Source organism: Carassius gibelio, chromosome B12 (assembly GCF_023724105.1).
Source record: "Carassius gibelio isolate Cgi1373 ecotype wild population from Czech Republic chromosome B12, carGib1.2-hapl.c, whole genome shotgun sequence".
Classification (NCBI taxonomy): domain Eukaryota; kingdom Metazoa; phylum Chordata; class Actinopteri; order Cypriniformes; family Cyprinidae; genus Carassius; species Carassius gibelio.
Window position 1 is genome coordinate 13,278,112 of NC_068407.1, and position 13,816 is coordinate 13,291,927.

General features: G+C 38.6%; 2 protein-coding genes across 5 annotated transcripts in view; one reads left to right on the forward strand and one right to left on the reverse strand.

Annotated features, from left to right (window-relative positions):
* Positions 1–8,804: 8,804 nt before the first annotated feature.
* On the reverse strand, positions 8,805–12,914 carry si:ch211-141o9.10 (probable endonuclease 4). 4 transcript variants are annotated; one of them, XM_052571295.1, is made up of 8 exons: positions 12,781–12,914; positions 10,918–11,098; positions 10,633–10,842; positions 10,266–10,445; positions 10,032–10,163; positions 9,494–9,598; positions 9,035–9,164; positions 8,805–8,942 (listed from the first exon to the last, which is right to left on the reverse strand). In XM_052571295.1, the coding sequence occupies exons 1-8, from the start codon at positions 12,889–12,891 to the stop codon at positions 8,873–8,875; spliced, it is 1,119 nt and encodes a 372-aa protein (XP_052427255.1). In that variant the 5' UTR covers positions 12,892–12,914; the 3' UTR covers positions 8,805–8,872. The 4 variants fall into 4 exon arrangements, with proteins under 4 accessions (XP_052427255.1, XP_052427256.1, XP_052427259.1 ...); XM_052571296.1 differs by having other exon boundaries at positions 10,918–11,095; positions 12,781–12,912; XM_052571299.1 differs by having other exon boundaries at positions 10,918–11,095; positions 12,535–12,861.
* The window catches only part of tnrc6ba (trinucleotide repeat containing adaptor 6Ba), a 36,993-nt gene continuing 35,027 nt past the window's right edge, over positions 11,851–13,816 (forward strand). Inside the window, exons 1-2 of the mRNA XM_052571286.1 lie at positions 11,851–12,116; positions 13,225–13,312. Coding sequence (XP_052427246.1) covers positions 13,256–13,312 — 57 coding nt within the window. The 5' untranslated portion in view covers positions 11,851–12,116; positions 13,225–13,255. The remainder of the gene's footprint in view (positions 12,117–13,224; positions 13,313–13,816) is intronic.

Genomic DNA, 13,816 nt, shown 5'->3' on the forward strand with positions numbered 1-13,816 from the left:
AAGCCAACACAGACCAGGCACTCAAGGAACTGTATGGGAATATAAGTGAGCAGGAAACCGTACACCCAGATGCAGCGTTTATTGTTATGGGGGGAATTTAACAAAGCCAACTTCAGAACAATAGCGGCAAAATATTTTCAACACATCACCATCAGCACACGTAGTGATTGTGCACTGGACCACTGTTACGTAGCGGATGTTACTCTATCCTTCCAACAGGTAAATATCCATAAGACTGCGGGTCCCTAGGGCATCCCAGGCCGTGTGCTTTCGAGCATGCACATTCGAACTGGCCAGTGTTTTCACAGACATTTCAACCTCTCTCTATGTCTGTCTGTGGTTCCCTCGTGCTTCAAAAAATCTACCATTGTGCCCATACCAAAGACGTACAAAATAACATGCTTAAAGGGGTAGACCCCAACCCCCCTCACCCCCTTCCATTTTAAGCCTGGAGACTGTCTGGTTGTCTACCTGGGACCTTCACCTCCGCCGGCCATGCAGGAAGCTTGTAGCATGTAGGAGTCCCCACTACATAGGTCCCTTACCATGAAAGAAGCAGTCATTTATCAGCTCCAGCTCCCAGCCAGGTACAGAATTCACCCCACTTTCCACATATCACTCCTAAAACCTTTCTTCCCCTCTACTGCAGGACCCACAGAAACGGACCCACCGCCTCCACCAGAGATCTTGGAGGATACATCAGTCTACCAGGTCCGCAACATTCAGGACTAACGGGGAGTCCGGCTCGAGTACCTGGTGGACTGGGAGGGATTTGGACCAAAGGAAAGATCCTGGGTGCCCCGGCACGATATGCTTGACCACTTGCTTCTATTGGATTTCAATTTTAGGCACCCTGATCATGGCCTTCCCTGTCATTATGTTAGGGCGTCAGGAACTGCCCCTAGGGGAGGGGGTAATGTCAGGGAGTCACAGTCACCACAGTCTCCACAGCCATCAACACCCACGTTCACCAGATCTCAGTGACCGGATTACTGATCACAACACCTGCTGCAGCTCATCAAGCTTCCCTATATCTGCTCTCACTCCACATTCCCTCCTCGTCTGCTCTACTGTTCACAACTCTGAACAACCAGACTCTCTCTAAACCTTACCTGTGCGTTTACTCACCCTAGAAGTTCCTGCTCTACACCGCTCCTGTTTGCCGCCAATCCTGCTCTTCCCTGAACAACTTGCATAAAACAAGGACCTGTTAAGTATGAATTATACTTCTGCGTCAAAACTACACTGTAGCTATGACATAGGTTGTGTGTAGTATATGCAGGCTGTGGCGTAGCCTGACGTGCACTCTCCAAAAACGTCACGACGTGTCAAATCAACGCGGACTGCAAGTGCTACGATTGGTCTGCTAGTACCCCTCGCTCCATATGTATTTGAGTTTTGTGTGTGTGTCTGTTTTGCACTTTCATATATTTTAATGTTATAAAATAAAACAAAGCAAAGAACAAGTGTCTTATCATTTTTTGTAGCATTAAATAAATGATAAGACATAAAATGTAGCGTTACATCACTTTGTTGTCCGCGACAAACAGTTGTTTTGCCATGGTACAAGTCCTTGTGGAGATTGAAAGAATGCCATTTCTGCTGTTATGTTGTCGTCTATATTTTTTTGTAGTTTTAAATAAATGATCTATTCTTTTATATTTATTTGCCGCCATCAAGGCTGATGCTTCTCCAACAAGCTACTTCTACTTTTGCCGTGGGGTGCGGGTTACACACGCAACATGCCCTTGGACACTGCAGACTGTTGGTTTGCATGTGTACTGCACGTCGACACAGACAATGACGCAGAAGTATAAATGAAAACTGACGCACATCCTGTGGCATAGAGGCTATGGTGTATGTCCGCCACAGAAATATAAATCAGCCTTTACTCCCATCTAAGCCATTTGGACAGAGAATCTCAAGGCCATTAGCCCCCTCATGACAGCTACTGATTCTCCTTTGCTATTCCGTCAATAAATACCACTGTTTTGATCACTCACCTCTTGTGTCTCTAGCCTGTGTCGTGACAATTAATATGAAATTTGAACACTTAAGTTAACACATGATTAAAATAAAATGTTATCTGTTAATATTTTATTTAAAGGACATAAGCTTACTTGAACTATCAAAAATCAATTGTATTTTATTAACATTAAAAAAAGTAAAGTGCATAAACTATAAAACGATGATCATTGCACCAATCCTGTCTCATGTATCTTCAGGCTTACATAACTCTTCTCTTAAAAAAATCTAAATAAATACATAGCTATATGTGTCTACCATATCAATGTGTTTTGTCTTCCTGCATTCTTTCTGCAGTCTCCCATGATTGTGTGTGTTCAGACTGTGATTCCTGTCTTGAGATCAGTGCCAAAAAGGGAACGGATCCAGCAGAGAATTCTTAGCTTATCATGGCAATGTTTACAGAGCTCAGATTTGAGCGATGTCCTACGGCTGGCTTTCCTCTGTGTATGCTACCTCGTAATGAACTCTGGTTAACAAATAGCGAGTGTTGAAGTTAGTAGTATCGTGTTTCGCTTCAAAAGCTCCAAACAGTCCACAAAGGCATTTAAGCATGTGCTATGTTATTTTCACACATGATCTGATGATGACAAATGCCTTTGAGAAAACAATGCGACTCTTTCTTTCCCACACTTGATGCTTATTCTTGATAGTGAGGTGATTATTAAGAAATGTAAGATAAGCTTGTAATTGACTGTAGTGTACACAATGTTACAAGTCTAATGTTATCAGAGTTTCCGCTCTCCTGTGCGTTGAGTTATTTTCTCCGTTTGGATTTTTGTTTATTTCCTTTTTGACTTCAGGCATATTTGTACTGAAATCTCACTTCAGTCTCATTCTGTTCATGAGTTGCACTGTTTTAAAAGTGTGCCTTCTTCTTGCATCAGCTCATTTTACGATATCACTCTTCTCTGGTTAGTCAAGGGGTCATCATCTCTTTGTAGTGATGATCATCCAGTATTTTCCATGATGGGAGCCTGATGAGAGACTAATTACCCCGATCCACAGAGATACTGCAGGGCATGTCCTTAAGGGAATAGTTTACTCCTCAATTAAAATTTGCTGAGAATTTACTTGCCCCCAGGCTATCCAAGATGAGTTAGTGTCTTTATCAGAATAGATTTAGAGAAAATTACATTAATGGATCCTCTGCAGTGAATGGGTGCTGTCAGAATGAGAGTCCAAACAGCTGCTAAAATCAAAATAATAATCCACAACATGACACCAGTCAATTAGTTACCATCTATTAAACGTGTGTGTTTGAAAGAAACAAATACATCATGAATGCATTTTAACTTTAAACCATTGCTTGGCCTAAAATATGTGTTCATAATCCATAATAACACTTGCTCCAGTGAAAAAGTCCATCTTCTGTCATGTTCAGTCATGCTGTGGATCATTGTAATGTTTTTATCGGCTATTTAGACTTTTATTCTGAGAGCACCCATTCACTGCAGAGGATCCATTGCTAAGCAATGTTTTGATGAAGAAACAAACTGATCTACATCTTTGATGGCCTGAGGGTGAGTGAATTTTAGGTGAACTATTCCTTTATGTAGACACATTTGTGTGATGCATCACATTTGTGTTTTGAAAGTGTGACTGGGACTGTGTTTTCTGCTTACGGCAAAACACCATTAGGCCATTAGACGTCAATAATGTTATCTTGCTGGATCAGTGTGACAGGGCTTTGGTTAAATCCTACATGTAAATATGCATTTGAAACACAAGACAGACAGCGATATCGCTAGAAAGCAGATGTTTCAGGTTTCAAGAAACAGGTGGATAATGCAGTGTAAGGGATAAGGATCAAGAGCACTTTTTTTTAAAATAGTGGGGGCAGAGGAAGGGAGATGGAGGCTGGGGAAAGGGGGCCAGTAAAACAGGATAAAATTTTCCCGGTGAAAAAGGATGTCTCCTCAGGAAATTACTTTCACATAGGTTACAAAACCTGCCAAGGATTTAAACTCTGTCAGCATTTCATTTTTTTATGTTTAAACTATTTAATCCACAAAGCAAGCTTAGGAAAACAGAAAACCAAAAGTGTAGTGACCTATTTAGTTAGACTACTCCTGTCTGGGTGTGAAATAAAATTCCTTCAGTCCAACAAAGCAACACAGTCATGGTCTTTCTTTGCTCTTTGCTGTTAAGCAATGCCAGGTATGTTTATAATTGTCTGAGGTAGTGTCCAGTTCAAGTCTTCCAAGGACAAATCCAATACGAGTATCTCCTTTTTGGTAATGTTTTCTATACTCTACACACTTATTTTATTTATTTTTTTTTTTACAAAAGCTGTCACTGCTGTTGTAACCTTTCTAAAAGTCTCAAATCGTTTTTTTCCAGAAATGTTTGTTCCCAAAAGTAAAAAAAAAAAAAAATCAATTTTTTAGATCAGCTGTTTAAACCGCAAGATATGTTTTTTTGGGGGACTCCCTGTTTATTATAGTAATAATAAGTTCACTGTCTGAGACTTTAGCCATATATTTTACCATTGTTTATGTTTTTCATGAATACAGTCTTAAATCTGAACATATTCAGAGGAGAATTTGGGAAAAGGTGGCATGTGAAAAGGTTTTGTGTCAGAATCAACTTTAGTGACACAACAGTCACCTGAAGTCAAAGTATCCAATAAATGTCATAATTATAAAACTCGGTGTATCATAAGTTTGAGTTTTTATCTTTTAATTATGACTTATGACTCATATCTTATATCTCATTTAGAATTTTCTCTCATAATTATTACTTTTTATGTAAAAAAAAAGAAATTATGTTTATTTTTGTTATGTGTGAAAAAGGTTTGTTTTGATTGAGCTTGTGGAGTTTCTTTTTCTTGATCGTAATAAATAGATATGAGTTAGTATAACTGAAGTTTCCATCTGTCACCAAGATGCTGAGAATGTGTTCAATGTCTTTTTGTTAGTTTGGAGCTTTAAATTTAGGATTTTTGGAATCCATGCAGTGAATTATTAACTTGCCGAACGTTACTCTTGCCTTGTCTTGTTTTAATGGTTCATTTCCTGATCTGCACCTTCCTTTCCATTTCTGTAGAATACACTATGTGGGATACTGTGTGTGCATGGCTATTAAGGGACTGACAAGAACAATGGAGGGGTTCAGAGACTCTCAATTACACAAGCATCTGGCATTACATGTCATGCTCACAAATTCTATCATATTTTTCTTGTATTTCTCCATCCAATTTTCCCCTAAAAGCAAATATTTGTTTAATTGTTGCGCCAAGGCACAGACACAGAGCCCAGTGGTCAGATATCCTATTTAAAGTCCATTAGTAGCTGGAAAGGAGCATTGACTTGGGTTATGAAAGCCAGATGTTGCTGTCTGAAAAGGAAAGCGTTTTTTCTTGTCTGTGTGTGTGTGTGGGTGTCGGGTTGGATGGAGGATGGGGTGTTTAATGTGTGGGTCGGGGGCTATTAGAGCATTTTTAGCATTTAAAAATAACCTAGAAACTAAAGACAAAGCATCTTTATGACCTTATGACTAAATAAACACATAATTAGGATAAACACATCCATATTTTTTCAGTAAGTACATGAGAGGCAAGTCATATTCCTGACTCCACCTGCTTCCCCCCAGCTTTCCTTGACGCTAATTAACTTCCTGTTGGGAACATGCCCTTTCTTGGCACACGGCTCCTTGGAATGGCGGGTGCGATCAAACCGGGGTGGAGGTGTAGCCCAAAGAATTTGTTTGGACTGTGTCCCTGCTTCCGTGAATTCTGCCCTGTCAGGAAGTGTGACTCGGTCCAGACAATAGGCAATTGTGAGGCTGGACCTGAGCTAGCAGGAAACTCAACACACATACACATATAGATGCCCATAGTGTCAGAATCAACATTAGTGTCTTAAAACAGTCCCCTGAAGCCAAAGTAGCTGATCCAAAACTATACCATTTCTCTTTTACCAGTCTACAAGCACTATAAAGAGCCCTGTTTGTATGTAATATGAAAAGACCACTGTGGATCTCGGAAAATGTCATCCCATTCCCTAATCCCAAATCTATCTGCTTGGTGTGATATCACTTAGGAGGACAGCTTACATAACTGTGTGTGTGTTTACTTAGTTTAGCTAGTTATTAGAGTATGTCCAAGGACAAAAACACAGGTCAAGAGTGTGTGTGTGAGAGTGTGTGTCCAGCGCTGTGAGGAATGTTGTAGTCTGACCTCTGACCCCTCTGTGTGTTTGTGTCCACGCCTTGCTTGACTCCACTTGTGCACGAACATGCTTAAAAAGATCTGAAATCTTTCCCTTTGGCCTTTGACAAAGACTAGACACATAGTCAAAGAAAAACACCTGAAAGTGTACGCTTCCTAAAACAAACAAACGGACCATTGTGTCCTCATGTTTCCGTCATTCTATTGCAGTTAGCGTAGTGTGTGTATTGCCAATAAATGTTTGTGTCTGTCTGAGCAAACTTGGGGTTTCTAGTCTGTTTCTCTTGGATGCTTTCGCCTGTGCATTTGAAGTGTGTGCACATATCTCAGTGTTATTACACTTGTGGTGTGGTAGGGGTGGGATCTTAATGGTAGAGTGTGTCAAGGAGGGCATAAAGCGTTGCACTTTTAGTCGTTTGTGTTTTTATTCAGTAGCAGCATTTTAAAGTGCAATCTATGATGAATATATATTTTTTCTCTTTACATTACTATACTGAGAATAGATGTGTTCAAATGTAAAAAAATATGGGGGAAAAAGTGAAGTGCTTAGAAGTAAAAGACTGACTTTCATAAGATTTAGTCTTTTCAGATTTAAATTCCTACTGCTCAAATCATTTTAATGCAATGGGGATTTGTGCACAAAAAACAAACAAACAAAAAACCTATAAAGAGTGCAGAATCACACTCTTGAATCTAAGTTTAATGAATATTTTATGGATTTGATATACAAACACCCCAAATTAAAAAGGTTGACAGAAAAAAAAAAATATATATATATAATATATATATATATATATATATATATATATATATATATATATATATATACATTATAAGTAGAATATTATTTGTTTTTATTCCTTTCAATTAGATTGAAATGTGACCTGAACGTGTTTTCATGAGTTTGAGTCTCAAGTCTATTACAAATCTATCGTCTCATTAGCACTGCATCAAAATATCCATCTGCATCATTCAGCTAAATTTCAGGAAACCAAATATTCACGGAAGGCAGACTATCTGGTTGTTATGTGGTTACTGGAGCAACAGGACTCTTGGAGGACCAGGCTGGAGCCTGTGGCCGCTGTGTGTGAAGGCCTGTCGCTCTGTGGCTCTATGCCCAGCCACCACTCCGGAAAATTCCTTGGTAAGGATCAGCAGGATAGAAGCAGTCAAAGCCATATACAGCCATTTCACTAACTGCACCATTAAATGGTTACCTCATTAAATGTGTTTGCTGGAGAATGCAAGTCACAAAAGGATACAGATTCATGTGGTTTGACATAAATCTGAATAAATCTTACATTTGTCTTTACTTGCTGGCAAACAGTACTCCGTAACTAAATGAGAGAAATTGCAGTTGGTTTGTGCTTTGTGAGAAACTCTAAAGGTCTGTGTGGTCCGTTGATTTTGCTCATGATCTGGCACTGCGTCATCTGGCTCACAAGGCTCTCAGTCTGTTGATGTGAGGCTTTGCTAAGCCTGATGTTACATGCGCTTACCAAAACATTGGCATTTGCAGTTCTTAAGGACACTCAGAAACTGTGCTTTTCATTTCACACAGCCAACGTGTGAAACGTTTGTCCTGACAGATCTCAACAAATGTGCAACATGGGGTACACTACTGTTCAAACAGTAACATCTGATATTATGTGAAGGCTCAATGCTTGCATATCAAGACTCAAAACAGTTTGTTCTTCTTTGACTTTAGCTGTTTTTAAGGTAAGCTGAATCATGCACATCTAAAAAAATGTGTTATAGCCCTTTTTATATAGAATCGAGTATTTAACACTAAGTATAACAGACTCTTGAGTTTTAAACCTCAGGCTCTATTAATTAACTTTAACAATGCCAAGTTCATTTCAGGTAAAGTCTATGTGGTAAAAACGAGACCTGGAAAAAATTTTCATGCCACATGTGTACCAAATAGTTATCGTCTGGATGAAACAAAAGAGGAACCAAAACAACACAGAACAGGGCCAAAACATTAGATATGAATACATATTCATTCACATACTTCTTATGATTACGTTTCAAAACCTCTACTTTGCCCTGTGGTATATTATCTTCCTGAATGACATTTCCTGTTGGCTGGCACAGGAGTAGCAGATTCCAGTGCAAGGCATTTCTCTCTTCCTGTATAAATTCACACTTTGAAACATCCTTCCTACTGCTACTTTAAAAGTCTAAAACAACTTCTATAGGCGTTGGCAGATTAAACTTCCCAAAATCTTACCGTTGCCAATGTCATCACATAAATGGCATTTTAATGCTTACAGATGGCAACCTTACTAAAAATGTGTTTTTGCAAGACTGCATGTGGCATTCTTGTGTGGTCCGGCTAATGATGGGCTGTGAATGTGCAGAGCTGTACCCTCTGTACTGAGGTGGGACTCAGCAACTGGTCTGGGCTGATGTGTGAAGATGGTCATCAAGTTAAAGTAGTTCCCTCTAACTTACAAGAAAGGTAAGAGGGAGCACAAGCAAAATATGTACAACATTGAAAACACATGCTATAATGAACAGATTTACAGTTGCTGCTTCTGACATTTGTTTCCATATTCAGGCACCTGGCTCCCTCTTATGGTCAAAATGTAGACTGAGACTTAAGAAATGTTTAACATTTATTATGCTTCACCAATAATAACTCCACTGTGGAAGCCGGCACCAAGCCGATGTTTAATTCTTCTTCTTTTTTTCACAAAGGGAGTAAAGGAGCTCTATCTGTTCAGCATACTCAAAACCTGGTCTAGAAAGAAAGGGTGCAGATTAAATGTATGTCAGTGGTGCCCTGTTTATTTCATTTACAACAAAATGTTGTTTATCCACCTTGAAACTTACCGACCAGGTGTTTCTAGAATCAGAGGGATATTATCCAGTCGAGGCTCATTAACAATTTCTCGGAAAGCAGTGATGCCTATTTGGCCACATCCAATGTCTTCATGGCGGTCCAGATGGCAGCCTAATTTTCCTTTTTAAAGAAAAAATTACGCAATCTCAAAAGAAGTATGTGGCATATGTAGCCAAACTTGCCACACTGTCAGTGTTTTGCATATAAATTAAGTCACCCCACAAACAATTACAGTAATAGAGTGCTGTGGTGAAGACTTTTTATTTTTGTAGGCCAATCAAGAAAGTTCCCTCGCCATTTAATAAAAAACCTATTAAAAATTTAATAAAATAAAACTATGGAATTCAGGACGAGGGAATGAAACATGCTAAAGTGCTAACTTGTTTCTGGATTTGGAATACAAATTCCAGCAGCACTCTATATTGATAAGTTCAAATGAATGTTCATACCTTTGGAGTCATTTAAGTGAATGGCTCTCAAATAATGCAAACCGACCACACGATCAAATTCATCAAGTATATTCTTCACCCCTCCAGGTGGTGATATGTCGTAGCCTATACAGAAGAGAATCATCTCAAATCCCAAACACACACGCACACACACATAAATATATATACACACAGGTCACACAGATAACACCTGAAGGACTCATATGCAAATGCTCAAGAAGTGAAAACTTTTGTAGCACAGTAGTTGCATATGAGTACATCAGCTATCATCAGTGTGAAAAATGGATTTCAAAATCATACAATCACTGCTGGGAAAGATTCAAACATGCAAAAGATGCTGGGAAACCAAATGGATGATTTTGGATGATTTTGCATCTATACACAGAATTGAGAATCAAGTGTATGTAAACTTTTGTGAGGGGGAATTTTTAGGAATTCAGCAATTTTTTGTCTTGTGGACATGTAAACATTGTTTATGTAAAATATATTATGTAACACATCTTTTCCCAAATAATTTGAATGGGACTTCATACAATACCTGCTGCAAAAGCATGGCAAGTGTCCAGACACACCCCAACACGTGTCTTGTCACGTACCCGGTCTATTATACTTCTCAGTTCACTGAACTGCCCACCTATAGTGCTGCCCTGACCACTCATGTTTTCAAGTACTATTGAAGGAAAAGAAAGAAGAACATTATCCAGCTTAATTTACCAGAAAGCATGAGCACAATTGCACATTCTCTAGAAATCATCAGGATTGTATAATTGACCTGTAATGACAGCAGGGGTTTGCTGGTGTGCGTGGTTAATAGCTTGGGCAATTTTCTCCATGCATTTCTCTGGGGTGGAGTCTATAGAAGCTCCAGGGTGAAAGTTAAACTGGCTGAGGCCCAGTGCACTGCAGCGACTCAGTTCATCCACAAGCATGGTCTGGCTCTTACTGAACACGTCTGGATTGAAAAACACAGAGTCATCTGACATACAGTCTTATATACAAAACATATGCAGCCTAGAGTACTGATTATAGGATTGAATATTGATTAAATCAGCTGAGCTGTTTTTGAATATGCCAACCTTGTGGCTTCAGTATTTGGTGCATGCACAGAACCACACATTGGGTACATTTAGTGCTCAAACCTTCTTTGGGGGAACCGCAGTTCATCAGATAAGATCCATGTGGAAGGATGTGTATCGAATCAAAGCCATGTTGAGCACAGGCTTCTTGAAATTTAACTGCAGCTGCTGTATCAAGGGCTGGTCTCGTCCAGGAGCGCTGGGAGCCCAAGAAAAGGGCAAAAGCATGACCTCCCATGGCCACACTTGATTCGACTGCTTTCCATATTCCTCCTTAAGAATATATATTTTTTAATTTATATACATTCAGCACAAACACCTTATTTAGAAAAAAGCTTTTTTGCTCACCTGATATTGAGACGTGAGCACCTATGTATTTTTTCTTTGGCTTTATCTTCCTTTTCCGTGCCATTTTTTCTTCTCTACTGCTGCTATCTGATGGTTCAGCACCAGAATGTTGCTCCTTTGTTTCCATAACCTCCTCTGTATTCCTTTTCTTATCGCCTTTCTTTCTTGGGGCCATATTCTTCTGAGTCAAGAATAAACATGTGGTTAAACGTTCTTGTTGAACACCATGGAAAATAAACTATACTCATAGAACATTATAATCTGTGAGGATGAAAACATTACTAATGATGAACCAAAAACTGGTATGCGTTTTTTAACTCAATTTACTCAATTTAACTCAATTTAAAGTGCAATAAAAACACATTTCAAATAACATTTTATGCTTAATGATCCAGGGCCCAACAAGGCACCACAAGAGTGTAAAAATAAAAATAAAAACTGTATTTCTTTGCCTTGTACCCACATGTGCAATGACAATAAAGTTGAATCTAATCAAATTATTATTGTTCCATACTGAGTTATAAAATATGACTGGAAACCATGAATCGATCATGATTGTTTTATTCAATGGACAGTTTTATGCAGTGGGTAGACACATAATATTTTTGTCTTTAATATTTTTATTACAATGTCAAAATAAAAATCTATATATTTTTTAAATGTGCTTGTAAATCTTTTGTACTGAATTTTTATTGTACCGCATCAAATGGATGATTTTGCAAAAAAAAAAAAAAAGTAAACAGACGAAGGTAACCATGCATGATGCATGAAAATTATGTCCGTTGTGTACTTTATGCGCAATGCAACTATGCAAAAGGTGCTAGAACTTAAAATAAACGGTCCAAATTTTATTATTATAGAAACTGACAATTAATGAGTTATTAGACTTTTAATATTGAAGGTCAAAAATCTCCCTCGGCTGCCCCCCTTCCATCAGATCTGTCCAGACACATTCACACCGAGCAGTAAAATGGCCGACCGTCACCCGACTGAATTTACAGCGCTTTAAACATAGATTCCTCCTCTTTCGTTTACATTACCGTATTTCATATTTAAAAACTACAGAAGGAGTGTTTTCATGACTAGCTACTAGATTTTGATGGAGTGTTGTATTTCACGTTGCCTCAAAACCCAGAAATTCGCACTTAAGCACTTTAGCTGTAGCTAGAAGACTAGCTGTGGTGCATGTAATTCCTGAGGTAAGTTACGAGCTTTGTTTTAAAGAGCAAATTATATAACATGTTGTTTAATACTGTTGACATTCGTATGCATTTAAATAAAAAAAGCAGTAGCGTGTAAGCATTTGTGCGTGATACAGTTTTTCTCGTCGACATCTGTTAGCCACTAACGTTAGCTCGTTTGCTAGTTTAACTAGCTAGTTAGCATCTGTATGGTCAGGAAAACAACTTTAGCTTCCCGCTGGTCGATCGTAAAAACATACCCGTGCGAATTTAGTACCGTACTAATTAATCTAGACAATGTTTGCATTAGGTGACAACAAATTTGAGGTGGCTTTATGATTTTGGTGGGCAGAGTGTAACGTTACTCGTCTTATAGTCCTGGCTCGCTTTTGACCAAACTGATACATATGCATGTCTGGTTTTGACAGTTGCTTACCCTTTAGATTTTTCTCGTGATCCGTATGCAAATAATCGGCGGCTTCTTGGGGGAATTAAACAAAACTACCTGAGATTTACGTTTAGTATGTGTCAATTTTATCTTGCTAACAAACTAGCTAATTCGGGTAACGGACCACAAAAGCATACGACATACAAAGTTTTGCCGTTAAATACTTGTTTTTGCACGAATCGTTCGAATAGCTGACGTATGGAAGGTCTGTAACGTTAATATTATATACTGCACCGGAGGAAATGGGTGGGTGAAGGGAGCCCCTGTCCGACAACTCTGCCCTGCCGACTGCAGGCTCACAGACGGATAGCAGCAGGAGTTTCCCCCAGTGTGAATGAAGATCATGTATGATTTTAATCGGCATCTCTTTTAATGCATGGCATATGCAAACTCAGGCCGAGCCTAAAACAGCATAACACTAATGTTACATATAGAGTGATTTGTGATATAATGATCATGTCTTTGGTGCCGCTGCTATGCGTTTGGTTTGGTAACAGTCAGCTGGACTGGTTGAAGGTGATACTCAACGAACTGTTCATTTTCCAGATAGTTGGTCATGCGTACATAGACAAATAGGCTTATATAAATGTATATACTTTTTTTTCATAATATTTTACAGTTGAGCATGTTTGTTTTGACCAAAAATGTTTTTTAAACCGTAATTCATGATTTTTGTAGAAAGGAGCATCAGGAAAGGGAGCAGCAGTTCATGGAAGACAAGAAAAGGAAAAAGGAAGATAAAAGGAAACGGGAAACCTCACAGAAGGTAATTGTTATATAGGTGTGATTTAATTATGTTGAACTGTTAAATTATAGTAGATTAATGCTCACCCTGTGGTGGTAAAACATACGGCTACAATGTGGGTGTGCATTCTGGAGTTATGTGCATTCTCTGCTTATGTGTGTAGAATTGATTTATCATATTGTTAATAATTTGAAAGTCATCCAAGCCACTGTTACTATTATGTCAAAGTGTTGTTTTAGAACTAGAGATACTAAAGTAATATTGGATATAAAGTAGTTTGTCGTCTTGTTCTATTTTTCTGTCTTTTTTGCTTAGCCATTGTCTGTGTTTTTCTCGTTCTTTTGCTGTGGGTAGACTGTAAAGGACTGTTCACACCCAGAACACTTACTTTACTAACGTCCACACTAGGGATGTCAATTTTCAATAATTTCCATGATCGATCGTTGTTTAAATGAACGATCAATTAATCGATTAAATGCATCAATTTGCAGTCACCAGCATGGCAGGATGTGTACAGTGCAAAAG

What these genes read in the sequence shown, in the direction of transcription:
- si:ch211-141o9.10 (XM_052571295.1), bottom strand. Translation starts at nt 12,891, where the DNA reads ATGATCTTCATTCACACTGGGGGAAACTCCTGCTGCTATCCGTCTGTG. An exon ending in TTGCCATGCTTTTGCAGCAG is followed by an intron (nt 9,599 to 10,031) that starts GTATTGTATGAA and finishes TCTTCTGTATAG; the next exon opens with GCTACGACATATCACCACCT. An exon ending in ATTCTAGAAACACCTGGTCG is followed by an intron (nt 8,943 to 9,034) that starts GTAAGTTTCAAG and finishes CTTTCTTTCTAG; the next exon opens with ACCAGGTTTTGAGTATGCTG.